The following is a 26994-nucleotide window of genomic DNA, read 5'->3' on the forward strand; positions in this document are numbered from 1 at the left end:
AGAGAGAGAGAGAGAGAGAGAGAGAGAGAGAGAGAGAGAGAGAGAGAGAGAGAGCGAGCGAGAGAGAGAGAGAGAGAGAGAGAGAGCGAGCGAGAGAGACCTATGCATCCATGGATGCATAGGTTCACACAGGTCAACCAGCCAATCAGTGCAGCCTGTAGCCGCCTCGGTTGCCATGGTGCTCGAGTACGGGTCCCCGGATGTAGCGTTTCCCAGTTCAACATGGCGACGGGAAAGTGAGACTTCGGCTTGTGTTTAACAGTTTGCCTAAAGTTGGGATATTTTCAAAGGACCGACGGTGGACATTCACTCAAACCAGCGATACCACAAGCGTTTACGGAGGACTTTTTGGAGTGAGTACCTGATCTTGTTATTCGTTCATCCACCCGGCGTGTGATTGTTGTGCTCTACTTGTGGCGCGTTGGAAGCGAAACTCTCGTATGTGAGTTTAGCCTCAGTGGCTAACTACGGCTAATATCCACTGCCGGGCTCCTAGTGCTTTGTGCGGGCGTTCAACACAGCCGGATCTGTACCCTCCGTTTGGCTCATGGCCCGTCGTATCGAGGTGGTCTTTCGGAAGACGGCAGTAAAGCTCGCTGATCTACCAGCCGTAGTGCTTGCCCCTGTCCCTCCTAAACCCTCTTAGCCAGCCAGACGGCTTAACGGGAAATCCGACAGCCAAGCCGGTTCTGGTAGCGCCTTTCTTTTGTCGTTTTGCCAAAAAGATTTGACTACCAACAAAAACAGTGTCTTTGTCTGCGCTAGTTCAGAAGGTGGGGTAAGCGGTTTGCTACAGGAACAATTGGAATCTGAAGTCTGTGTAGATTATCACACAGATCAGATCTACTATGTAACGTTATCCCTTCGTTCTTTGACACCCATTCATAGCGCAGCATGTTTAAATCCCATGGCATTTGTTGTGTTGGTGTTGCAATGCCATTAACGTTAAAGTATCATTAACAGCATTTGAACTGTTCTATTGTCTGTGTATTCTCTATCGGTTTCTATCAGTTGATGTAGTCTCAAAAGTCTCCTAATTTACTGCACACGGTGTGTTTGTGTGCACCCGATAGTGTGTGTGTGACACCGGACGGCGGCTACCAGTCAGCAAGGATATAGTGTCTGCACCCCAGACATTCCTTGAATGCCAGACTTTGGATGGGGACACACACACACACACACACACACACACACACACACACACACACACACACACACACACACACTGCAGTAATATGGATGCTCATTTCTTATTCTGACCAAATTACTCAGATGGCCATGGTGTAGACTAGTGGTGTAGTGAAGCTCACAGCCCCTGGTGACATGACATCAAAGGTTCTTATAGTCTGAAGCAGATGTCAGGGAGTGACATCATGGCTGTGGCTGTATTCAATGTCCAAGCATCACCTTGTTGGCAGCCAACATGGTGTCCAAACCTCTTCTGTAGACATATTGTCACATTCTATTGATAGCCCCTGAATTTAACCTTCCCGGTTCTTCACAAGCCCATATTGTCATGTTTCAGGATGTTGATTTGTTTGTGTGTATGTGCAATTGGGGTGGGCAGCAAAGCCCAGTAGTTGGGGCCCCGGCAATATGTCCCAAGTTCGATCCCCAGTGTCTGCACTGCAGTCTACCTGTAGTCATCCTTGAGCCAAGGAGCCTTACCTTAATGACATGTATGTATGTAAAAAAAAAAAAAAAAAAAGGCAAAATTACTTAATAGAAACAGCAAGGCCCAGTTTCAAACCACAGAACAGTGGTGGGAGGTACATTTTCCTCCCAAGATCTGGTTTCATAGGAGAATATGGCAAAGTCAGAACGGGGGAATGGAATGTGGGTGAGAGAGTCTGCACAGTATGATTGGTGAGGGGGGTGAGAGATCAAAGCAGAAGGCCTTCATCCCTCTGATGGACAGGTAAGCCTGTGTGTTTATTGAGCGTTTGCAGAGAGCGTGAGAGCACTGCCGAGCTAAGCCAGGCCTCCAGCCGAGAGCCGGGCTGCCAGGCACAGAACACACACACCACCACACACACACACACACACACACACACACACACACACACACACACACACACACACACACACACACACACACACACACACACACACACACACACACACACACACACACACACACACACACACACACAGTTTCAGACGTGCTTATGTCCCATTAACACCATACTGGGAGACAGAGAGAGGGAGTCCATGAAATAGGGGAGGTCAGTGGTACCCTTGACATCTTGTGCTTTCTGTCATTGATTTTTGCACCTCATGGTTATATGCATGGACGTGCATGACACACACGCACACACACATGCACACCACTACACTAGGATAAATAGAGCGAGATGCAGATCATTTTATAAGATAAGGGTGGGGTGTGAAGTTGCAAGTAGGAGGCAGGGTCCCAACCAAACCAAAAGCTCTGGAGGACAGAACTACCCCGGGTTAAAATAACTGCCCTGGAATGAGAGGAACAGGCCGTGCTTATTGTCTTACCAGCAGAAGTAACAAAGGTCCATTCAGGAATGAACACGGCAGCCAAGCGAGTATCAACAAGGTGCATGAGAACAGGAGCTCGGCGGCCGCTGAAGACAAAGTTCAGCTCCATGCCCACAGCGAGCCCTTACCCTAACCCTCTTAAGGTGCAACAATGCGCACCGAGGCCTGCATTGTGTTGAATCCAGGTCAGTTTGCTTTGCCAAATACAAATAAATGGATCTGGGGCCGGTCTGTTATCAATGCCATGTGTGTACAATAGCTTGTGTCTCACACCTGTTTGGCAGCTAAAGGCTAGCACTCAGTTCTAGCGTTTTCTGCCATAGGTCATCGGTCTGATATCCCAGATATAATTTAATCAGAGATTTATCCAATCCGAAATCTTCGTTGGTCATCTTATTTCTGGGCTATTTCACTGAGGTGGATGCCATGAATTGTTTGAAAGATGTAGAAGGGCTGGAGTCATCGACAAAATGTTATGGACACCTCGCTATAATACTGATGGCAGTTTTATTATTATACTTGTTCAGAAGAATGTCAGCAAAATGTGCTATGTAGAGCTTTTCTTGCTGTGCTCCACCTCACTTGGGGATCAGTTTAAACCTCTGGGCTCCGCCCATATTCCTTCGGTGCAGGATTTGGGAAAGTCGATGACAGGATTTTCTTTCTATTTACTCAGAAAGCGAAAGGCAAGTCGTTATTCTCTACAGGTACGGGTAGAGCAGTTGGATCAGCTTCATTAAACGTGGGGGGAGTATGGGTGAATGGGTATTGCATCAGTGTCTTTATGACCTCTTCTTTAACATAAGGATGGAGACATAGTAGTATCATTGATCAGAGGTACTGTTAGAAAGGCTTTTACCATCAAATTAATTGATGGCATTGCATTATTTGTGTCTATGCCGTTTCCTTGGAGACAATTTATATCTGGCATCTAAAGATGTAGATCTCCCCTTGATTGTGTCTCGATTATTGATCACTGCCAGTGTGGCTGCAGCACCGGTGTTGTCGGTAACCATGCAGTGTGTATGGAAACATAGGTGATCTGGAGTTCTTGTGTGGATGTGGCCAATTAGTTCAATCAAAGTGGCACTATCAAGCCAGGACCTGTACATCCTGGGAAAGAATGCATGCATGCACACCGAAACCCCCCCCCCCAGAATAAATACATGGTCTCATCTTCCAGGCAAACAGTCCCACAATCCCTCTTCAATGAATCTCCCTCTAACCCACACATGTATGCACACTGTCATTTCACCCACAAACACACACAGCCCTCACTACAGGAGCTGGCCTGGGTTCACCTTTGCTGATGTGTGTGGTGGTGCCTTTTTTCAGCGAGGAGAAGCATGTAGAAGGCCTGTGTGTTGTATTGTTTACATTCTTCATTGGCCCAGCGCTGGAACGTTCTGGGTGACAGGAGGCAAAGTTTGGCAGTGAATGGGTCAAGGACCTGATTTAGACCTCATTCAGGACTAAAAGCTGAGCACTCCCATCGGCTTTAAACCGTGTATCAGCGGTAGCCGGGGGAAATGAGCACAGTGTTTTTGTGAGTTAATTTTTGTCTTGAATGAAGCGTGCTACTACAAAAATGCAGCATGCCTCTAACATTAGCCACACATCACACAGCAGCGCCGGTCACAGTGCGTGACCCAGGTGCTGGCGGGAATGTGGTGTTTGTACCCGGGTGGGGATGTTTTTTTCATTTAGATGGGAATGGGGGTTTTCTGTCGAAAAAAGGGGCCGCTCTCTCACCCCAACCAGTTGGAGTTGTTGTGCAGGCAGTGACTCTCTGTCTGATGACCTGCGGGCAGGGATGGCTGGCCTCCTGGGGTCTGTGACGCAGAGTCACCCTGTAATGAGTGGTTTCCCTCTGTGCATGCAGCAGTTAGTCAACCAAAACAGTTCCTCCATCATGGCTCCTGTGTCTGTCTGCTGTTCTGCGGTGTGACGTGGCCCTACCTAAGTGTTTGTGCAGTGGTGTTTGCGTGCTGGTCAGTGTTTAGTGTGTGTGTCAGCAGGGATATTATTATTGTGCTGCTTTCAAACGGGACATTTTATGACCCATACCCACTTTATGCTACTTATCTTTTAGTTGGTACGACTATTTGAGTATGAGCATTACATGGAGTATTTATTTCTAAATGACGGTATTGTTTTAATAACGGGGAGAAAATGGAGTAGACTGCAATTTACTTTAAATGTGTTCTTAGGAACACGTTTAACTTGACGTGAGTTACCAGGGCAACCGAATCATTCCAGACACTTCTCGCAAAAGAGGAGTTGGACAACTGTATCCCAGCTAGTCCTTTTACCCATAGACGATCCTCCTACATATTTGCTCACACTCTGGCCTGGTAATAAAAAACCTCCCCATCACTGCCCTAGAACAAGAACACGTGATGAGACGCTTCAACGTTAACCTAGACATGTTAGAACCCAACAGGTCCGACCACATAGTGCTGTAACATCTCCTTTGATTCTTTCTGTTATATCCTGTTATGCATTCCGGCAGTTGACACAGTTTCATAAAGGAAGGGATCCTAGTGCCCCTATGTATTTTAGAAAGCAACACATTGTTTTCTGCAACTGTGTGCTCTCAGAGCCTCATTTATCAGTGACCTTTCAACATTCCATAACCTACTCCTGGAAGTGGACCCTGATTGGCTGCGGCTCTGCAGGCATTGTTTGAACCGGGCCTCGGGATTGGTCAGTGGGTGCGCTCTTTGATGTGTCCAGTGGACCTGTTCCTTCTGCGTTCTGGCCCTTGAGAGGAATGTCAACACTAGGCTACGTAACGCAGCTGCAGAGCTCTGTCAGTAAGATAAACAGTTAAATACACCACAGATCAAAACAAGCTAATCTGTTGTCTATTACAAAGCTCACACACGTTTATAAACAAATGTATTGTCGTAATAATACAAAACAAACGTAAACAAACAGCTGGATTTGCTGGCTGGCTTAAATGCTTCTGAGTGTGAATCTTGGTGTTGGGTTGATTTGTTGACTGCTGATAAGGGGATAATCAAAGCTGATATTTGATTAGGTGTGGAACACTGTAGCCTGTATAATGTCCACATTCCGATAAAGCTCTTATGCCTGCTGCTTGACCTCTGGTGCTTTTGGACTGTAGACCTACGCACTCAAGGTACTGTATTGTTCCTCCACAAAATGTCCCTTATGTTCCAGTGAATTGTGTGGGATTATTTCATATCCTGCATCCTAGAGTCTAGTGATGTCTGTAAACCTGCAAAATGTAATTTGCGCGTTATCATGGAAACCAACATGTTGGTCACTAGCTTCGGCAAAGATGAAAAATTATTTGGTATTTTGGTGGTGGGGAAGTGGGTGTACCACCTCAGCCCCAAAAAAGGTTGTGAAGCAGTCATCCATTCATTCGTACTTCCTGTCCTTCTCATTCAAGAAGCCCATCACCTTATCTGCACTGCTTTACATTTTACAGCAGGTCTTATCTGTAGACATTGTTCTGATTTTCTACTTGACTGTTTTATGAGATAGGTTCGGTTGTTGTGATTTTCTTCTCTTTTGTTTGGCCTTCCCATCTTGGTCAGTCCCCTCAATGACCTCTTGTGCCATCGTCTAGTGTCAGCAGGGATATTAGCAAGCGCATGTGGAATTTCACAATGGTCTGTCCTAATCAGAGGGTTATTAATAGCATTAGCTTGAACTCTGGTGTGTCACTGCTGCTACCAGGAGGGGAGGGGAGGGGTGGTCCTGTGGCTTTTGTGTCATGTTTTGGTAGATTAATTCTGAAATAGAATTGGCTCAGTCTCTTGATAACATGCAATAGGCCTATGGGACATCAGGGTCATTGATGGCCGTTAAGTTTAACAAGGGGCCACAGGGAAGAATTATTCAAAAAAGGATTTACAGCAGCACTGGCTGAAATATTGCAAGCCATATCCCAATAGTGATCACAGCACACTACCATAATAAAACTGTAGCATAGATGCTATTTTAGGTCAAAATAAGTCAATGTAGAAACGTGCACTAAACCTGCTGTCGTGGTGTACACTACGTTTCACAGGACCTAGCTGCTCCCTCAGGTGAAGGTGGGGTCATGTTGTGACGGTATTGTACTCGATGCCGGTTGATTTAATTTATAGTTCAACAAGAATTTGTCTTGTTTATAAGAGCAATGGCAAGCCCGTAACAGAACAAAATATAAGATAAGAGTGAGTAAATGTTGACACCTTGAAAAAAATGGGACCGTTGACATGGAGGGGTGCGGGGAAAAGGGACAGGTGGTCGGCCGGTCCCCACTCCATCTACGCATGTGTCTGGCTGTCTGCATGCAGCTGTAACATGGGATGTACACATACACACAAACAAACACGCACTCAAGTAAAGTTCAGGGGCGTGCCGCGTGACACCCTTTTCTCTCCTTCGCTCCTTTCCCGGTGACGTCATGATACTGGGCCGCCGTTGCTGAAACCATAGGAATGCGACACACTTCATATCGGAGAACTCTTTTATTTTTGCCTTGTTCAATGCTGGCAGGTTAAAGGCTAAAATATGTCGCGTGCGACAGGACGCTTGATGACTTCTGCAAGGCACTCGTTACACTCGGTTTATTAATCCAGGAAATAACTTTTGTTGAGCTGTCTACTTTGTGGCTGCCCCTCTCTCTCTGTGGCTGAGCGGGCTCGCGCTGGAGCCGTGCCCCAGTCGGTGGACGGTGGTTGCTCTCCCGTGACCGCTCGCGACATGATGGCATCAGGTGGATTGTTTCGTTTGTTTGGGTAAACAAGGAAGTGATTAACGTAAGTATCTGATAATGCTCGTGATCAGTTTCCCCCCTAGGACTTTAGAGCGTAGTTTGCCAGTAACCGGAATTGGACGGTGACATTCCCAACGCGTGTATACTGTCGATCTCATCCGTTCTCCCAATTTAGGACGAATCAAGCAGTGGCTACAACTACATCTTTGTTCTGAAAAGAAACTCGCACAGCCAGGATTAACTGCCAGACAAAACGCATAATAAGGTGATTGTTTATGGGTTCGAATAATGAGCCCCGTGTGTGCACCAGAACGGGGGAATATCCGTTTCGAACAGGGTGTCCCCCTGTTCGATTCCCCGCTGCCTGCCTTGCCACTCAAACCTGTTGAGACGTGGACAACGGTAACAGCTGCGGTGGCTCTGCAACACACCACGGACATGTGTCGCGGACATATGTCGAGGGCCTGGCGTCCATATAGATTAACCAACCACCCCACTTGGTCACTTCGCTTAAATGGTCTTAGTGGTGAGGTATAGGCTACTTTTCGCCTGATACAAATGGTTATTGTTCGCCAACGTGTACACTACGGGACGATCGCTTTGAAGTGCGTGCTATAACTTTGTTTACAACTGCTGACTGACTCTCATGGTGTAAGAGGCATGCTTTTCTAATTATAATGTCCCATTTGCGTTTGGGGTTTTTGTTTTACAATGGGCTGTGCTGTGGAACCCGTGTTGGTTCCCTTTGCGGGAACAATGGTGTTGTTCTTGTTGGTCGCATGAGCTTATACGTGTGAGGCGGGGGATCCCATGGCCTGAGATTGATCTATTGTGTGGATGTAGACTTTGACTGCTCTTTGAGGCATGGGAACCCGGGGCTTGTGCTACGCGTAGGAGCGACGGTCCCTATCTTACCTCCCTTAATTCTCTGTAATGGCTGACAGATGTAACCCTGCCCACTCACGATATCAATTGTACAACAGGATGAGCTGTTGGGAACTCGCTCATGTAGTCACACAGTTGTCCTGACCGTCAAGGACACTGGAAGTTGGCCGAGAACGCGCGTGTGTGTGTGTGTGTGTGTGTGTGTGTGTGTGTGTGTGTGTGTGTGTGTGTGTGTGTGTGTGTGTGTGTGTGTGTGTGTGTGTGTGTGTGTGTGTGTGTGTGTGTGTGTGTGTGTGACTCACTGCCAATAATTATCACCCCTGCGATGGTGTGTCCAGATAACATTGAGAATAACATGTTGAAGTGTCACATGACCTCCATAGTGAGTTATTTCCTTATAGGACATCACATCAGGAAAAGGGCAAGCTACTTTTGTGTGGTTATTATTTTTCTTTCTTTCTTGTTTCCCCCTCCCCATTTGCCAATGGCTGACAATCAGTTGACTTTTCATGACAAGAGCTCTTATTAAGATGGAGGGGAAAGGCTTGGCCCAGTCGGTTGGATCAGGCCTTGTCTTTTGTTACTTTGTTTTGGCTGAAATCCAACCCATCATTTCGCCCCATGGAGAAATATAATTGGCTGTGTGTTGATGTTTTCTGCATTACTGCTCAGTGCTAAACTTCCAGATGAAAAGTACCAAACCTGATTGGCAGCCAACTACCTCAACATCTCATCAGTTAAAAACACATTTTTTAGCTATTGGGTCATACATGTGCAAATGTGAACTTAAAATGGCACAAGGAGAAAACATTAAGAAATGTAATGTAAGAACTTTATTGTACTTTATTTTTCTCAACATGACACATTGAAGACATAAATAACTTAAACGGTCCTTAGAGAAAGTGTACCGCCTGTTCTATTTAGACAGTCAGTGGTTACTAGTTGTGACAGTTGTCTGCAATACTATCACTGCAGTGCATAAATAAAGCGGTGACCTTTCTCCTTGCTGGCCCGTGAACTTTGACCTGTAGGTCTTGGCCAGATGACCGGAGATAAAAGGAAGGATTACACAGGCCAGATGAGCTGTCTAATTGGTGTATTTATTGTATCCTTCCCAAACCACATGTGCAGAACTCCCTGAGCAGATAATGATTTGAAAAGAAGACAATATCCCATAGGATGAATCACATTCCGGTTTTACTAAACTGGCCAATTACAGCCTTTGATCAATGCTAAAGAATCCATTTAATGCTATAAGGTTAATAAGAGTTGCTCATACTGTTATGTCACCATCGTGATCATTGACATTACATTACACTAAGTCAACATTAACATTACATTACACTAAGTCAACATTAACATTTTGTTTTTGTCAGCTAGGCCTCTGAACTTGAACTCTCCCATACACGATGCAGCAAGAGATGATAATGCAAGCAAGGCCCTGGCAGGGCTTTCACATGATGATAAGCCCCTCCCTCCCTGGTGTTTGTTGAACTTGAATGAGCCAGAATTTCTGCAGTGGACCCAAAGCCCTTGCTAAGCAGCCCGTCTCAAACACTCGGCCCTTTTGTTTAGAGTCGTAGTCGGGAACACTGTGAAAACTGCTGCCTTGGCTGTAAAGTACCTTTCCCTACCGTGTATACTGAAACAGCTGTTTGATATGGGCATTCTTTTACACTTTTTGCTCTTTTACGCTATTACACAATATAGAAATACCCTTTGCATATATCCACCCTGGTCATTGTGATTAAGGGAAGATCTTAAACCGATTGCCTGGTCCATATCGGGTCGTTTTAGTTTCTCTTGTTCCTTCCCTTTTATCTGACAGCAGAAATGCTTTTCCTTAGTGAGCTATGTGTGGTACGCTTGGCTGGTTCAACAGACAGAAATTCATTAGTGCTGTGGGGAGTTATGTTAAGCTGGTACTTTGCATTGAAGGTGTTAATTCCCCTGTCACTTTATCACCACATACTAGGGAAGTTAAATGTTTTTAATAAAGAGCAGAGCTTTACTTGCCTAATCTCCATAATATTTAGCTGATTTATTAAACCTGCATTGAATAACCTTTTCACTTTAGCATCACGTGGGATTCAGCCTTTATTAGAAATGATCTAATGATTATCTACAATAATCATTATCTACTGATCTACAATGATTATTTTAATACAACTATAAACTAAAGTGACCACTACAGTTAAAGGTTACACAGTAAAGGTTGGAGTGTGTTTAGTGTTTCAGGATGGATTCCGCCACCTATATCTGATCCGGGAGATCTCTGCCTTTAACAAATTTGGTACAGTAGGTATTGTAGCCCGTATTCAGCCCAGCTCCTTAGGGGGAAGGAGAGGATTCCCTGGAGGCTTAAACGTGGCCCACAGGCTCTGATTTGGGTCGTTCAAGTTCTGCAGGCGTCAGATCCGAGCTTAACACGCGAGCGAGGAGAGGCCGTGCATGTACCTCACATCTTAACATGTTCACTGATGATTTGTAAGCCACATGCTGGGCAGAGAACAGCAACATATGTTAAGTCAGCTTCCTTCTCGTCGGATCAGTGTTCTTTGAAGCTGTTATGTTGTACTTATTGGATTTTTGATTTATTTATAACTTTTTTTTATCCTTGATTACTTCTCCTTTCACATTTTTCTCTACTTTTTCATTGTTGTGGAACAGACTTTAGACTATGAGGTTCACATGCTATAAAAATAAACCCATGTGCATCTGAAAACCATGGTTAATGCAGAAAAAAAGTTATCTCCTATTGTCCAACTTCTTTATCCATAGCACACATCTGTCCCATGGTTCATGCTAATGCTACAGAATAGTTAAGGCACACTCTGTTTGTTTTCCTTTAGGCAAACCAAATGATGATGCTGCTGCTAAAGAAAGTCCGTTCATGTTTTATTCATTGGACTAAAATACTTTTGGATGTTCTCCATTGAGGTTTAATGCCAATCGGGATGTTTGTTACCACATCAGGCGTTTTCATTTCCATGCTTGTATTCTCTGTTCTCAAACTAAACCCAAGTATTTGCTATGGCCCTTCCCCCCTAATCTTTTAAAATCGTTCAATCTTTGGAAGCCTGACTAGTCAGCGAGAGGGATGTTTCAAAGTACTAGGCGTGTGTCTCACAGTTTGCGATGTCTTCCCTCAGCCTACGGGGAGAGGTTTGTTGGCTGGTAAGGACGGTTCATTAAGTCTTAAACGGCCACTAGCCAGGAGGGGAGAAGTGGGTGCACTGGCAAAAGTTCATTTCCTGGCCCCCGACCACACCTCTGTGACACCACCTCCTCGCGTTGTGGGGACTGAGCGTCTCTCTCTGACGGGGGACCACCCATGCTCTTCCCGGGGACTTGAGTCACATCCCAGAAGCCACCAGGCTGCCCCCTCCTGCCTCCCTCTGACAGGCCGGGCTTTCTGTCTGCTCAGCCAGCCATACTCCCTCTCCCCAGGAGGAATGTAGGGACACACGGCCAGGGTGAGGGCAGAGAGAGATAATGGAGAGAGTCATCAGAGAGGGAGACAGGGAGCATGATGAGGGGGGAGTGGGAGATAATGGAGAGGGGTGGAGAGAGAGTAACCAGACGGAGCGAGCAGCCAGACGGAGAGAGCCAGGGAGCATGATGAGGGTGAGACTGGGGACGCAGTCATCAGAGGGAGAGAGACATCATGGGATAATGGGGATGGGATGGGAGAGAGACATCGAGAGATAATGGGGATGGGATGGGAGAGAGACATCAGAGGGAGAGAGACATTGAGAGATAATGGGGATGGGATGGAATGGGAGAGAGACATCAAGAGATAATGGGGATGGGATGGGAGAGAGACATTGAGAGATAATAGGGAGGGATGGGAGAGAGACATTGGGAGATAATGGGGATGGGATGGAAGAGACATCAGAGGGAGAGAGACATTGGGAGATAATGGGGATGGGATGGAAGAGACATCAGAGTGAGAGAGACATTGAGAGATAATGGGGAGGGATGGGAGAGAGACATTGGGAGATAATGGGGATGGGATGGAAGAGACATCAGAGGGAGAGAGACATTGGGAGATAATGGGGATGGGATGGAAGAGACATCAGAGTGAGAGAGACATTGAGAGATAATGGGGATGGGATGGTGGAGGAACATCAGAGGGATAGATAGGGGAGATGGGGGAGGGAGTGGAGAGTGGGGGAGATGGGGGAGGGAGTGGGAGAGAGACAAATAAAGGGAGGGTGTGTGTGTACACAGTTGAACATGGGAGTGGCATTGTAATTTTCTTCCAGGCTTGCATACTTTAATATGCCCTCTGAGATTACCCAGAGCCAGAATGAATCGGCAACGGATAGAAACACATTAGTGCACTAATACGGCATCGCCGATGGACATGAGCCGGCGGCACTCTGCTGCTGAATCAATGGTGAACGTGTGTCCACAACGCTAAAGATAATATGCTCTTTATATTAAATCGTCTGACACACAGCCGACCGTGTCTCCGGGCTCCCGTGTGTTGAATCTGTGCTGCTTTAAAACACAGGGCACTTCTGGAAAACACATAGGAAAATTCATAGCGAGAAGCGAGGGGAGGGGGGTATGAAGACAAACGGAAGGGTCCCCAGTGAGTTCCCATCTGACTCTGTTTAGGTGGAGCTCTCCCCAGCTCAGGGCTGGGGCTCCAGGGCCCCGTCGGGCCCCGTCGAGCCCCGTCATACGCCGGCTCATGTCGGAGCGGGGGACCAGCGCATTGAGCTCTCCAAACAATAGGAAATGGCTCGGGCAGAGCAATATACGGCGGTAATCCCGTTGTGTGTCCCAGTGGTGCTTTAAACCACCACCTGGTGCACGAGGTTCAGCATACAGGACATTCAGGCTGCCTTATTGCTTTCGGTTTATCCGTTAATGTATGATTTATGATTAATGTTTGAATTCATGTTTTAAGGCTATTGATGTATCCATCTTCCATCTGTTAATTTAATATCACTTATGTATATATATATATATATTATGGAATCCGGATTATTGGATATTGGATATGACATGTGCACGCTCGCTCTCTCACTCACCCACACCTGTTGCCACCCCCAACCCCGCCCTCCCCTCCCCCTCCTCTGGGAGTCTCCTTCAGTGCACTTCCTATTAGGGAGAGTGATGTTTCCTGGCTGTGGCCTGAGGCTTCCTGGGATCAGGGGGTGTGTCTTTACACCTGTTTTGAATGTAAATCACCCACTGTCATGCCCCTGCCTGGAGAGTTCACCTGTTGCCTTCGTGTGTGTGTGTGTGTGTGTGACTCACCTGTTCTGCTCTCTGTCTGCCTGTCACTCTGTGTTTCCGCCAGGGTCAGCAGCAGAACACATGTTGTACTCTTAAGGCCAGGCTCTGTAGCAGTTGTGTTGATTAAAAATGCTTGTAATCCCCCTTTTAATAACAATGACATGATGGCACAAAAACAAGGATTAATACTTGTTTCTTTTGACATGATAAACCTGGCCTGACGCCCAATTTATTGAGCGATGACCCTTGGAGCACTACTACAGCTCTCAGGGATCCCCTCCTGGACGGCGTCCATTCCCCTGCCTGTCTGAACATATACAAACACAGCAGAGCCAAGGAAACAGACATGAGCTGTAGCGCTCTGCAGCTAGCTTGGCTAACATTGGTGTTGCTACTATTCTTTTGATGAACACACCAAAAGAAAAGCGGTTTTAGAACCTCTGTAGACCAGAGAAGCTCTGGGGTCAGGTGTGTGTCGCTGGCCTCCGCTCCGGGCCAGCTCCTCTCCCCTACAAGCTATGGATTGGTTTGGATATTGGATATGGTTTGTTGGGTCTGCGTCGCACCTACACAACCCTTTCCCACCCGCGGCCTCTCCGATATACCAGTGAAAGCCGGGAGCATGCGGTAAGCCTCAGGTTCACGCTCCACGGTGAAGTCTTCTTCTCATTATCCCTGGACCTCCTGACTGATTTAGCGTGCGTAATAACCTCCCTGCGTCTTCAGCGAGGCAGTGCGGCGCCCAGGCCGAACGGGGAGAGATAGCCGGCCGCTCCCGTGGAGCCAATAGCAGGGCTGGGCGTAGGGAGGGGGGGGGGGGGGGGGGTGCACTGTGTGTGATTTATCTCAGTGCTCTGTGAAGACGTTACTGAGACTCCACACGGACACATCTGGTAGCTCTGATTAGTCAACACCAAATATGTTTTCAGTTCCAGAGCTTCACCCGACGGTGGGAATGTGTGGTTGTACCCGGACATACACGGTGGGAATGTAGCGCGTTGTAGTGGGGGCTTGACTTTTAGTGAATGTTTTAAAGTTGGATATAGCAATACATAGGCATAGGCTATTTATAAATATGAGAAAAATACAGTTTTTGTATTTGTATACATTTACAACATGATGTGTGAATATAAGTTGATACCTTTATTCTGTTACTCTTCTCTAATTACTATTACTATATTCTAATAGTGTACTGTGTGACCATCTATATATTGTATGTAAATGTGTGTTATAGCCCATAATCTGATGATGTGATTTGTTCAGATTTTGTGGGCACATGCGTTTGATTTCATCTGGGTTAAGTTCCACGCCTGAGCGCGTTGTTTGGTGGAGCCGGAGAGCGGCCATCTCGGTGGAGCCTTGTTATTCTGGGCCTCCACATGGAGAGTTCTGTTGCTCTCTGAAAGCTCTGACTGTGAGTGTTTAATAACACACCCATATCTGATCTGGGACTAGAAAACAGGCCAGCACCACCCTGTTCTCCCCTCCCCCCACACCCCCTCTCTCCCCCTCTCCCCCACCCCTCTGACCTCTCATAACTGAAACATTTTATGAATTATATGCAGAGTGGTTTAAACTCTTTGCCAGCCACTAAGACACAAGCATTACTGAGGGAAATTGATTGTAGCTCAGATGTTGTGGTGTATTGCTCTGGTTTATGTAAGGTCGTGTTTGGTGTTTAGGGCTGTCAACTAATGCAGCCAAATATGGGGTAATGGGGAACAATTTTGGTTTTATGATTAGCATAGGTCGTATAACATTCTTTTTTGTTGGTTGTGTTGTTTTCAACTGAATCTTGATGAAGTGAATCTTGAAGTGTAGGAACACGCCACCACAAATGCCAATGAGTGTAGACATTGGGAATAGTAATTCACAACAAATACCACAAGTAATTGAAATGAAACATGTTTGTTGAAGATCCTTGGTGTAGCTGCACCCGACTAAATAGGAAAGTGCAGACAGAGTACCTTCCAACACTCTGCCATCACTTTCTGTAATTCACCTCATTCCTCCAGCTTGTGTCTTTAACAACTCTGTTCTCTCAGTTCAGCTAAATGCAGCACACTAGACTAGAAGAGGGTCCAGTACACTAGAGGAAGCTGTGTGGTGCTGGAGGGAGGGGATTCCTCCATGCTGCTCCAGTGGTGCTAGGCCCGATCCAATAGCACCTCCACGGGCACCACACCTGCTGCTTGACCCCCTGGGCGCCTGGAAGAACGTCCCCAACCAGCTTCCAATTAGCTCCAAACCACTGTTGACTTGGAGGATTAGGCCTGTACACATTGCCTAAGTATCAGGGCTGTAGAGAGAGGAGCCAGTCAAAACCACTTGTATTCTGCTACTGGCGAAGTCTCCGTCAGGGCTGGTAAATAATGGTGTTTCTGTGTCACACTGAATCATAGGAAATATCTAGTCTAATGTGTTATTGTCATGTGTAGAAACAATGCGACCTATAGTCCTACCACATTGGCATTATACTGTTATCACCGTTGACATCTCATTGAGTCATTTATACACATTTTTAGTCAAAGAAAGTTTTTTTTTTTGCTTGTTGCCTGATGAGAGGCTTGGAGTCAAGCATCCAAGTAACCTAAGCATTGACTATAACACGGGGGTCCCAGCAGAAGACGCTGTTATCACTGGTTCCCAGTCACACTCCCACAGCTCCATCTGGAACTGAACCTTTTCAAGTGATCTTGAAAAAACCTCCCAATTAGGAAAGGTTAGGGCAGTGGTCCCGTCAGCATCAGTGGAGGTCTAGTGCTGATTCCTTTTGTTTCTGTGTTCCTTGTTGCCCTCCAGTGAAAGGTCACAGCTGGTATAATGGCACTAGGTCGCCCAATGCTCAACGGACTGAAACGAATGGCACCGTCTCCCTCTCTATCTACATCTCCCTCTCTATCTCTCCCACACACACATGTGAACACGCACTGGATTTCTTGCACTGTTTGTTCTTCTTCACATCAGTCGTTTGTCAATTAGGGCTCACTGCAGTCCCGCGCTGTCTCCCCAGTGTTTCACTCGCCTCATTTCCTCTCATACAAAAACAATGCGATTCAGGCGGGGTTCGCCTCCTGATTCCATGTTACTTTTGACACGCTGTATAGTCCATTATCCATTTCTCGCTGAATTCCATTTAAACAAACCTTATTGGCATTATTCGCTGAAGGCTAAGTGAATAGTGCTTCACGGACACTATTCACAGAGCCTGAGGTGAATAATTGTTTTAGTATATACTACACGTGAACACTCCGAAAATAAAGAAAGATAACACTTTTTGCCAGGATTAATTTGTTTTTATAAGCGGTTTATTTGTTTTTATTAGCATGACGAAAAACAATATCCCGAGTTTAAGATCTCAATCATGGGATATTGCGCAATATCCCGAGATAGCGAACCAATCAAATTGCGCCACGTTAGGAGGTTCATGTGTAGCATATACTAAACATTTGTGTGTCTCTCTCTCTCTCTCTCTCCAGGGCTGATGCTGGTCTCTGGCAGCCATCATGTTCACCAAGAAGAAGAAGTCTCGTATCCAGATCTCGGCTCCGTCTAACTTCGAGCACCGCGTGCACACCGACTTCGACGAGCAGGAGCAGAAGTTTGTGGGGTTGCCGCGGCAATGGCAGTCGCTGATCGAGGACACGGCCAAGCGGCCCAAGCCCTTCATCGACGTCACAGTCATCACCACCGTGGAGCCGCGCAAGGTCAGAGGTCACAGTGGCGCCGCTGCCTTGTGTTTCCAGCGTGCGCTACTGAATACTAAACGGTCAAAGGGTCCACGTTTCACCGTCGCTTTGTGTTTGCGTGGCAGGATTCACTCACGTTAGGAAAATGTTTTATTAGCGCTGGCCCCAAATATTAGAACCACCCAGTTGGTTTTGTGTTTGGACATTATTGGTGTACTTGGGAACCCACACCCTCTGTGATGCTGATCAATCATAGAAACATGAACCAGGCAGGGATCCAATAATAAGCATTCAAAATAATGCCCTGCTTGGACGGACACACACACACACACACACACACACACACACACACACACACACACACACACACACACACACACACACACACACACACACACACACACACACACACACACACACACACACACACAGGTCATGGTGTGTAATCAAATGTTTCCCCAAAAATACCCAATGACTCCTATAATCATTGATATCGCAGTTTGGCATCACCTGATGGCATCCAAAATAGGCTAAGTGAGTGGTTCGCTGTTGCTCTTTATACACTCTCCTGACCAATAATAAATACTGTCCGACATGGCAGACGCAGCGTTGATGTGTTGACGTGGTAGAGTCTCTGCTCTGTCTATATCTGGTACGCCACAGGAAGTCCTGACCATAACCATAACCCTGGATGAGCTGGGTCCAGACCAGATCCCTTTTAGCTTCAGGCACCCTGACTACAGGCAAAGCAAACCTTACTGCCAGTAAACAACACAGACGGTAGGGGAGTGTAACATCCCCTAACATCAGTCAAGATACATTGTATCTGAATTGTTTCAGAAGAATAACCACACCATCTCACACGGCTTGACGACCTCGTGTAGCAAAGAGGTGTTGCCCCGGTAACAATGTTTTTCCCCTAACAAGCTCGGAGAAATGCATGCCATGACATCATCCTTATCATCCATCATGGAGATGTATCGTCAACGTTCGGGTTCTAATGAAAATGAACGGTCTGAGTCGGTACTGTGGAGTAACGTGTGGGCCAACACTCGCAGATGTGTTTTAGGAGCGCTGAGGGTCTGGTATGGGTGCATTATAGCCTGCTGTTCTACTAGCTTTGTTACAAAGCCAAGAGAGAGGTGTGTGTGTTCGTTCTCGTACTGACTAACTGTGTGTGTGTGTTCATACTGACTAAGTGTGTGTGTGTGTGTTCGTACTGACTGTATGTGTGTGTACTTTCATACTGACTGTGTGTCTGTGTTCATACTGACTGTGTGTGTTCATCCTGACTGTGTGTGTGTGTGTCTGTGTGTTCATCCTGACTGTGTGTGTGTGTGTGTGTTCATCCTGACTGTGTGTGTGTGTGTTCATACTGACTGTGTGTGTGTGTGTGTGTGTGTGTGTGTGTTCATCCTGACTGTGTGTGTGTGTGTGTGTTCATCCTGACTGTGTGTGTGTGTGTGTTCATCCTGACTGTGTGTGTGTCTGTGTGTTCATCCTGACTGTGTGTGTGTGTGTCTGTGTGTTCATCCTGACTGTGTGTGTGTGTGTGTTTATACTGACTGTGTGTGTGTGTGTCCTCCGTGCCTCCCTACAGACCATCGTGCGTGGTAGCAAGCTGGGCGTGGACGGCTCTCTGACGTGGCTCCTGGATGAGTTCGACACCATGTCCGTGACCCGCTCCAACTCCCTGCGGCGGGACAGCCCTCCGGTGCAGCCACGCAGAGACTCCAGCTCCTCCGTGGGTGGAGGAGGAGGAAGGCAGGAGAATGGAGATCCACAGCACAGACCATACCAGCCCGCAGACAGGTCAATAATAATAATGATGAAAAATCAATTGCATTTATATAGTGCTTTTCAAGACACTCAAAGGGCTTTAGTGTTTGTGTGTGTGTGGGGGGCTGACCACACACTGGCTGTCACAGTGGAGAGGTGAGGAATGATGCAATCCAATGAGAGACCAGGGGATGATGAGGTGGCCATGTTGGCTCGAGAGCCAGGCGGTGTGATTGCCAGGACACCTCGTATCCTCATGATGATCGCCATTGGCCCTTTTAGTGGCAACACAGGGAGCCAGGCCCTTGGTGTTTCAACGTCTCTCATGGTGCTCTGTTCTCCTAGTCCAGAGGGATGAGCCCCCTCTGCTGGCCACCTCGACCAGCACCCTCTGGAGTGCCCTCTAAGGACGGACCAGGCCAGTCCTGCTGAGCTTCCAGAGAAAGCAGCAGCAGTGCTGGGCTGAGCGCCTGGGTGCTGGCGCCGGCCTGGCACCGAAGCACCCTGGGAGGGCTGCAGGCTTTAGGGTTGTCATGGTTCCTCCATGGACCTCGGCTCACTTCTTTTCACGTTTTCTAAACTGGAACTGATTTGAAAAAAATATATATATATGACTTCCATCCGAGTTATATTGCGAGGAAGTTGCATCGACTCTGTTCCAGTCATCTCTAAAAAGAGGAACGTCTCAGAACTCAGTGTTTAATTCGCTGTTCAGTTCCAAACGTGTCACTTTAGGGAAGGTAGAACAAAACTTATAGTAATATGTACTTCATTATTCCCAGACAGCAAATTCTAGCCACTCGACCGCACATATAATTCTATCCACTCATATAGTTTGGAGGCCTGTGATGATGCTATCCACTGGTCGGCAGCATTGCTTCGTAGCGCTAGCTGGGCTATCGGGCCGTAGCTTAGCTTGTGGATGTAGCGGTGTTAATCTCCCCTCTCCCTCCCTCTGCCCTGTACCAGACCCAGACCGGACCAGCACGGCGGAGGGGACCCCCGCCAGCCCCCGCGGGCCGTGCGTCCCCCGCACAGAGAGGACGGACCAGGGGGCCGGCCGCAGCAGCAGCCCCGCGGCCAGGAGCCCAGCAGGGCCTCCCGAGACGGGGACAGACCGGTCCCTCCCCCTCCCCCACACAGGGACCGGGAGCACCGGAACGCGCCCCAGGTTAGGGTGAGCGGAGGAGGAGCGCGGGGGAGGGCCGCCGTGACCTCGCTCTCCTCTGCTACAAAGCTGGCAAAGTTCCGCTGGAAGCAGCAGCAGCAGCAGGGCGCGTTACCGAGGCAACCCGAGGTGCCGCCCTCATCATAATGTTTTTGGCTCATCAGATGGGGTATTTTTAGACCATCATCAATTATTGTGACATTTTCACAAACAAAGCAAGTGCAAGGGAAGGAACGCCCCCAACTAGGTGTCAAGGACATAGGAGGCGCTCTAGCCATTGAGGCCCCTCCCCCTTCACCCATGCTGCTGCTTCTGTGTTTACATTTGGTTGTTGGCTGTAGGCCGATGCTACGATGTCCACCTCTTGACCTATGATGTTCCTCTTGTGTCCAGGACCCGGTGGTCCGCAGGGAGCCGCCCAGCGACCGCAGGCCCAAGTCCAGCTACACGGGGCGGGGCGACAGCAGCCCCCAGTCCCCCCGGGACAAGAGGCCCCTCTCCGGGCCCAGCATCCGGGCCCCCGTCCTCCCCGCCAGCGAGGTGCCGCTGAAGCCCTTGCAGCCCAGTGCCCGGCCCTTCAACACCTTCCCCCGCACCGACAGCGAGGGGGGCCGTAGCCCCACCGGCCAGGTGAGGGAGAGACCGCACATCCCATAATGTTTAAGTTGGTTTCACTCCCTCTTCGTACCGAGATGCAAACCGGTCGATGAGTCTTTGCTCCACCAAACACTTGAAGTGTAGCTAGCACGCTTCAGTCGGACAGAAAATCCATCAAGGCAAAATGTTTTTTTTTAGGATTTGCCAGGATTGATCTTTATCTCCACCTCCATCTATTCCCTTTAACCTTCCTCTTCCTCCGTCTCTATCTTCCTCTACCTCTCTTTCTCCCTTTCTCTCCTCCCTCTGCTTCTTTATCGTGCTCCCTCTCTTTCTCACTCACTCATCTTTGTTTGTTTTTTGCTCTCCCCCCCCCCCCCCCCCCCCACCCTCCTCCCCCAGCCCGGCCGCCACCCAGACTCCTCCCCCCACAACGGCCCCTCCAGCGGCTCCACCCGCGGCTCCGCCGGCAGCCAGCCCCCCATCAGCCTCCCCCACCACCACGCCTCCCACCCCGGCCTGGGCCCCGACCCCACCCGCCAGCAGCAGCACCACCACCACCCCCAACCTCCACCACCCCAGCACCCCCACACCCCTCACCCCCCTGTCCCGGCGCCCAGACCCCCGGCCCCGCCGGGCACCCACCCCGCCGGCCCCCCGCCCCAGGGCCGCTCCCCCCAGCGGGAGCCCCAGAGGGTGTCCCACGAGCAGTTCCGCGCGGCCCTGCAGATGGTGGTGGACCCGGGAGACCCGCGGACCTACCTGGACCACTACATCAAGATCGGGGAGGGCTCCACGGGCATCGTGTGCATCGCCACGGTGAAGACCACCGGCAAGCTGGTGGCCGTGAAGAAGATGGACCTGCGGAAGCAGCAGCGCCGCGAGCTGCTCTTCAACGAGGTGAGGCCCCCCCCCCGCTATGCATGCTGGGAGGTTCGTATTGTAGCGGAGGTCTCTTTGGCGGCACCTAGGGTCAGTCAGTGGAACGCGGGGTCAGACCCACGAGGTGACTTGAGGAGGGAGTCTGCCGCGGTAGCTCCGCCTCCCCTCTCTGGCGGACCAACCACTGCTGGGTGAGGGGCAACGCATCCCTAACCGTGCCGCTTGGGGTTTGAATGCATGGCGGGAGTGTTGCCACGGCACCCAGTTCGTAGCATTCATAATGCTGCAAAGGCAGGGGCGCTCATCAGTGGGCCATAGGCTCTATCACCATTTGGTCTCTTTATTCAGTTATCTATTAGATGGATAGTGGCTTGACATTGACGTGAGTTTTTGAGATGGCACCTCTCTGTATAGACTGGTGGTATTATCTGGTGGTAGAGGTCCGACTTCAACATAGACATTAGTGAATGTAATGGTAATAATTCTCTTTAATTGCAGGTGGTGATCATGAGGGACTACCACCACGAGAACGTGGTGGAGATGTACAACAGCTACCTGGTGGGGGACGAGCTCTGGGTCGTCATGGAGTTCCTGGAGGGCGGGGCGCTGACGGACATTGTGACACACACCAGGTGAGGGTGGAGGGAGTTGGTTGTCATGGTGCCACTTTAAAGCCAGGATTCTTCTAACTCCTTCTTAGATGAATTAGCCACAACTGTTTAGTCACTCAGTGCTTGAGATACTAGCAACGTGCACGTGTTGGCCTCTGTGCTAAGGTTGCGTACACGTCCACACTTTATCAGCTGACTGAAAAGTAGCTGAGTGAGAGAGCTGGAGTTGTTTAATGTCCACAGGGGGGCAGTACTGCTTTTGATTTCACCATGGATACTCAAATATCAACATTTTTCTCTCTCTCTCTCTCTCTCTCTCTCTCTCTCTCTCTCTCTCTCTCTCTCTCTCTCTCTCTCTCTCTCTCTCTCTCTCTCTCTCTCTCTCTCTCTCTTCCCCCCCCCCCTCCTCCAGGATGAACGAGGAGCAGATAGCGACAGTGTGTGTGTCGGTGCTCAAGGCGCTGTCCGTCCTCCACGCGCAGGGCGTGATCCACAGGGACATCAAGAGTGACTCCATCCTGCTCACCCACGACGGCAGGGTCCGTATACCCGCCCAACACACACACATGCAAGACGGACGTCCGCGTCTCTTACTCAACATTATCTTAAAATAATCTCAAAGAATCTCTCACACACAACCACCCACACAGGCACGTCTCTCTGTCTCAGGTCGTAGCAGTGGCTCTGTGTGGCTGCAGGCTGTGGGTTCTACTGCTGTAGCAGCGGCTCTCTGTGGGTTCTCCCCTGCTAGTTCCCCCTAGTTCTGACCACTGAGCAACAGTATGGCGTTCCTGTAGCTGTAGCTCCATAAACCAATGTGTAGAGGTGTATTATTGAAAGGACAGAGGTCATTCTTCATCAGTCTTATAAAGATGTTACGTCCTTATATGATCATAGCGTCTTTATCGAGAAGGCTATACAAAAGCAGCTTGCTTCTTAAGGCAGATGGGAAATTGACTTTTTTAACCCCCCCCCCCGTGTTCTAAAGGGTACTACCGTCTGTTCCCTCGTGGAGTACAGGCTGTACATGGACTCTGTATGTGTGTGCTTTGTTCCCTATTCTGAGTGCAGTCAGACGCCAACGCTAAGTGCTTCATCTTCAAGGCTGCGGTGATCCACATTATGAACCTGGCCTGTTCAGACCTGACCCGTTTAGTAGAGTTCTTACTGTTGGTGATCAAGAGGCGCACAAGCTGGTCAGCTGCTGGTTGGACATCATTTCATGTGTCTCTGCAACTCTCAATAGATTCATGGTGTGATCAAGCACCGTTTGAGAATAGATCTAGCCGCAGGTTCTGCTTCTAGTTTATACATTTCTAGTTAATGCTTTTCTAGTGTTTGTGTATTTTGTGTAGTGGAGGATTTGCGCGGTGTGTAGGACTGCATTCTTATGTATTTAGAGAATTCACTTCAACACTTCAACACTGCGTGTTGCACTGACTGACTGCTGCCTGTGTGGTGGAGAATTGTGGTCTGAACACACACAGTGCTCGGAACAGGAAGTGGAAGCACTCAAGCTAGTACTACACGTGCATGTGTGTGTGTGTGCGTTAATGTGCACACATGTGTGTTAAGGTGTGAAAGGAAGATTTGCATCACAGTGTGAGAATCGTGTGGTTTCCTTTGTTTCGTTAGATGCAGGACTTTCCTTTTTGTCATCAGCACATTTGAGTTATAGATTGCCACAGGACAGAAAGAGAATCTCAACAAATAATACAAAAAATTGAGTTCACCAGGGTGTCATCATGATAGTTGCCGTCCACCCAGTATTCTCAGAAACAAGGGTGGGTGGCCCAATCACACGGCCCCAGATGTAGAAAAATGCAGAATAGGTGACTTGCGTAATGCGAGAGGTTGGCATGCAGTGGAAGGCGTCTGTAGCTGCTGTTGGCTCACCACATGTGACCACACAACGTCTGCCATAGGCTTCTCGTCTGGCTCCGTGTTTCCTGCACTGTGATAGTTCACTGATGAGTGCAACAAACTAACTAAACTAAATCATGTTTCTGAAATTACACTTTGACGAGAAGTTTGGCCAAGATGGATGCCCCTCACTCCCTCACTCATTCACTCACCCTTACCTTGCCTCTCCCGCAGGTGAAGCTGTCAGACTTTGGCTTCTGTGCCCAGGTGTCTAAAGAGGTCCAGAGGAGGAAGTCTCTGGTGGGAACCCCCTACTGGATGGCACCAGAACTCATCTCCAGACTGCCCTACGGACCAGAGGCAGGACTCTCTCTCTCTCTCTCTCTCTCTCTCTCTCTCTCTCTCTCTCTCTCTCTCTCTCTCTCTCTCTCTCTCTCTCTCTCTCTCTCTCTCTCTCTCTCTCTCTCTCTCTCTCTCTCTCTCGGGAGGTTTCTTTGGCGGGGAAGCTTGTCTGTGTTGCCTACCTTTCCTGTCCGACCTCACTTCCTGTTCCTCACCGGTGTGTGCGTCCTGTTCCTTACCTCTGTGTGTGTGTGTCCTGACCGCAGGTGGACATCTGGTCCCTGGGCGTCATGGTGATAGAGATGGTAGACGGCGAGCCGCCCTACTTCAACGAGCCGCCACTCAAAGCCATGAAGATGATCCGGGACAACCTGCCCCCCAAGCTCAAGAACCTCCACAAGGTCCCTTACTCTCCTCCTCCTCCTCTCTCCGTGTCCATCTGACACCTCGTAGTCTGAATGTGTTTGATGTTTGGATGTGGGGGCCATGACCTCGGCCATCTCAGGTGTTGATTGGCTTTAAAGATGACCGCAGTGAAATGACACCGTCTCGTGTCCCGCTCCTCCTTCCCTCTAGGTCTCTCCGCTCCTCAAGGGCTTCCTGGACAGACTGCTGGTGCGAGACCCCTCCCAGCGGGGCTCGGCCAATGAGCTTCTCAAGCACCCCTTCCTCACCAAGGCGGGCCCGCCCTCCTGCATCGTCCCTCTGATGAGGCAGAACCGCATGAGATGAGACGCCGTGGCCTCCGGCCACCAGAGGGCAGCGGGCTCAGGTCAAACACCACAACGGATGACCTGACCTGACGCTCCGGCCGATCTGAGGCCAGGATCATGTACTGGGAAGAGTGTCTTGGGCACAGAGGGGGACTTTTGGGGGGATTCGGAACCACAGAACACTAGAGGGCGTGCGTGTGTGTGTGTGTGTGTGTGTGTGTGTGTGTGTGTGTGTGTGTGTGTGTGTGTGTGTGTGTGTGTGTGTGTGTGTGTGTGTGTGCGCGTGCGCGGAGAGACTGGGCTAGGTCATTGAGAGCGGTATGCGTTGCCGACACTGTTGTCGGTGCGGTGGATTCTCGGGGCTGACTCCCTGGTGCCGCTCACGCTCCCTGGCTCTCTGCCGCGTGTCGGTGGTCTGGATTCCTCGAGGTTGACTCCCTGCTGGTCTCACACTGCCCGCCTCTCTGGCCGCTGGGCCCCTTGGATCTGCTCGGACTCTTCCGCTCCTTTCGACGAGGAGAACTGTCGTGGAAGATGAAAAAATAACTCCACTTGCTTTGTGATGTCCCGCCGCGGACATGACCTGTGTCTGGGGGGGTGCGCCCCGGAGCTGTCCGGCCGAAATAGATTCACGGAGCCACCACCGTTTTTTTTTTTTGTTTTAAACTTTTTTATTTTTCTTAACTTCCAAACTATTCTTATCATCACTACAAGGCACCCTGGAGCGGAGGCGTGGAGACCAGGACTCCATCGCCATGACAACTAGAACTAACTACTGAACGAGGACCGCGTTTGTCCGGGAAGTGAGTCATACGAATGGTCCTGTATCCATGGAAACGCGGTTTGGAACAGCGTCCAGCAAAGTAAAAAAAAAAAACGTAAACACTGGAGTTGTGTTTTTATTTTTTAATAGATAGTTTGGTTCCTTTTGGTTTTGTGTAAGTACGCTGAACATAGAGATATATGGGTTGTGACGCTGTTTTTATCATCTCTATATATATATATATTTTTTAATTGCAAATCAATTTTTTTCTCTTCTGGTTTTATGCCTCTGTTAAATGTGATGTTTTTTTTGAAGCACTGTTGAGAAAGAAACTGCACTCCCAGTGAGGTGTGGACAGCTCACTCCCAGTGAGGTGTGGACAGCTCACTCCCAGTGAGGGGTGGACAGCTCACTCCCAGTGAGGGGTGGACAGCTCACTCCCAGTGAGGGGTGGACAGCTCACTCCCAGTGAGGGGTGGACAGCTCACTCCCAGTGAGGTGTGGACAGCTCACTCCCAGTGAGGTGTGGACAGCTCACTCCCAGTGAGGGGTGGACAGCTCACTCCCAGTGAGGGGTGGACAGCTCACTCCCAGTGAGGTGCAGCTCACTCCCAGTGAGGGGTGGACAGCTCACTCCCAGTGAGGGGTGGACAGCTCACTCCCAGTGAGGTGCAGCTCACTCCCAGTGAGGGGTGGACAGCTCACTCCCAGTGAGGGGTGGACAGCTCACTCCCAGTGAGGGGTGGACAGCTCACTCCCAGTGAGGGGTGGACAGCTCACTCCCAGTGAGGTGCAGCTCACTCCCAGTGAGGGGCGGTTCACTCCCAGTGAGGGGCGGCTCACTCCCAGTGAGGTGCAGCTCACTCCTAGTGAGGGGTGGACAGCTCACTCCTAGTGAGGGGTGGACAGCTCACTCCTAGTGAGGGGTGGACAGCTCACTCCTAGTGAGGGGTGGACAGCTCACTCCCAGTGAGGGGCGGCTCACTCCCAGTGAGGTGCGTCTCACCGTGTGGAGGCTGTACATGGACTCTGTTGTATGGTTTTAGATAGTTGACCTTTAACGGATTTAGGATTACTGTTAGAATATTTAAGAAAATGTTGTCAAAACCCCATTGAAGTACAGAGTGTCAGCGGTGGGGGTACAAAGAAATCGGGCAGAGTAAACACGACAATGATATGAAAAGTTTGACATTGCTGATTGAG

The 26994-nt window shown here is 49.1% G+C and overlaps 1 protein-coding gene across 2 annotated transcripts; it reads left to right on the top strand.

Moving 5' to 3' along the window:
• Positions 1–230: 230 nt before the first annotated feature.
• Positions 231–26468, top strand: pak4 (p21 protein (Cdc42/Rac)-activated kinase 4). Of its 2 annotated transcripts, none has more exons than XM_084467327.1 (11): positions 231–353; positions 16864–17091; positions 18674–18885; positions 19822–20023; positions 20414–20650; positions 21020–21517; positions 21998–22131; positions 22523–22649; positions 24208–24333; positions 24582–24716; positions 24892–26468. In XM_084467327.1, the coding sequence occupies exons 2-11, from the start codon at positions 16891–16893 to the stop codon at positions 25045–25047; spliced, it is 2028 nt and encodes a 675-aa protein (XP_084323453.1). In that variant the 5' UTR covers positions 231–353; positions 16864–16890; the 3' UTR covers positions 25048–26468. The 2 variants fall into 2 exon arrangements, with proteins under 2 accessions (XP_084323453.1, XP_084323454.1); XM_084467328.1 differs by lacking the exon at positions 231–353 and adding an exon at positions 7100–7289.
• Positions 26469–26994: the final 526 nt, after the last annotated feature.

This window comes from Micromesistius poutassou (genome assembly GCF_964030765.1).
Source record: "Micromesistius poutassou genome assembly, chromosome: 4".
In the NCBI taxonomy this organism is placed as follows: domain Eukaryota; kingdom Metazoa; phylum Chordata; class Actinopteri; order Gadiformes; family Gadidae; genus Micromesistius; species Micromesistius poutassou.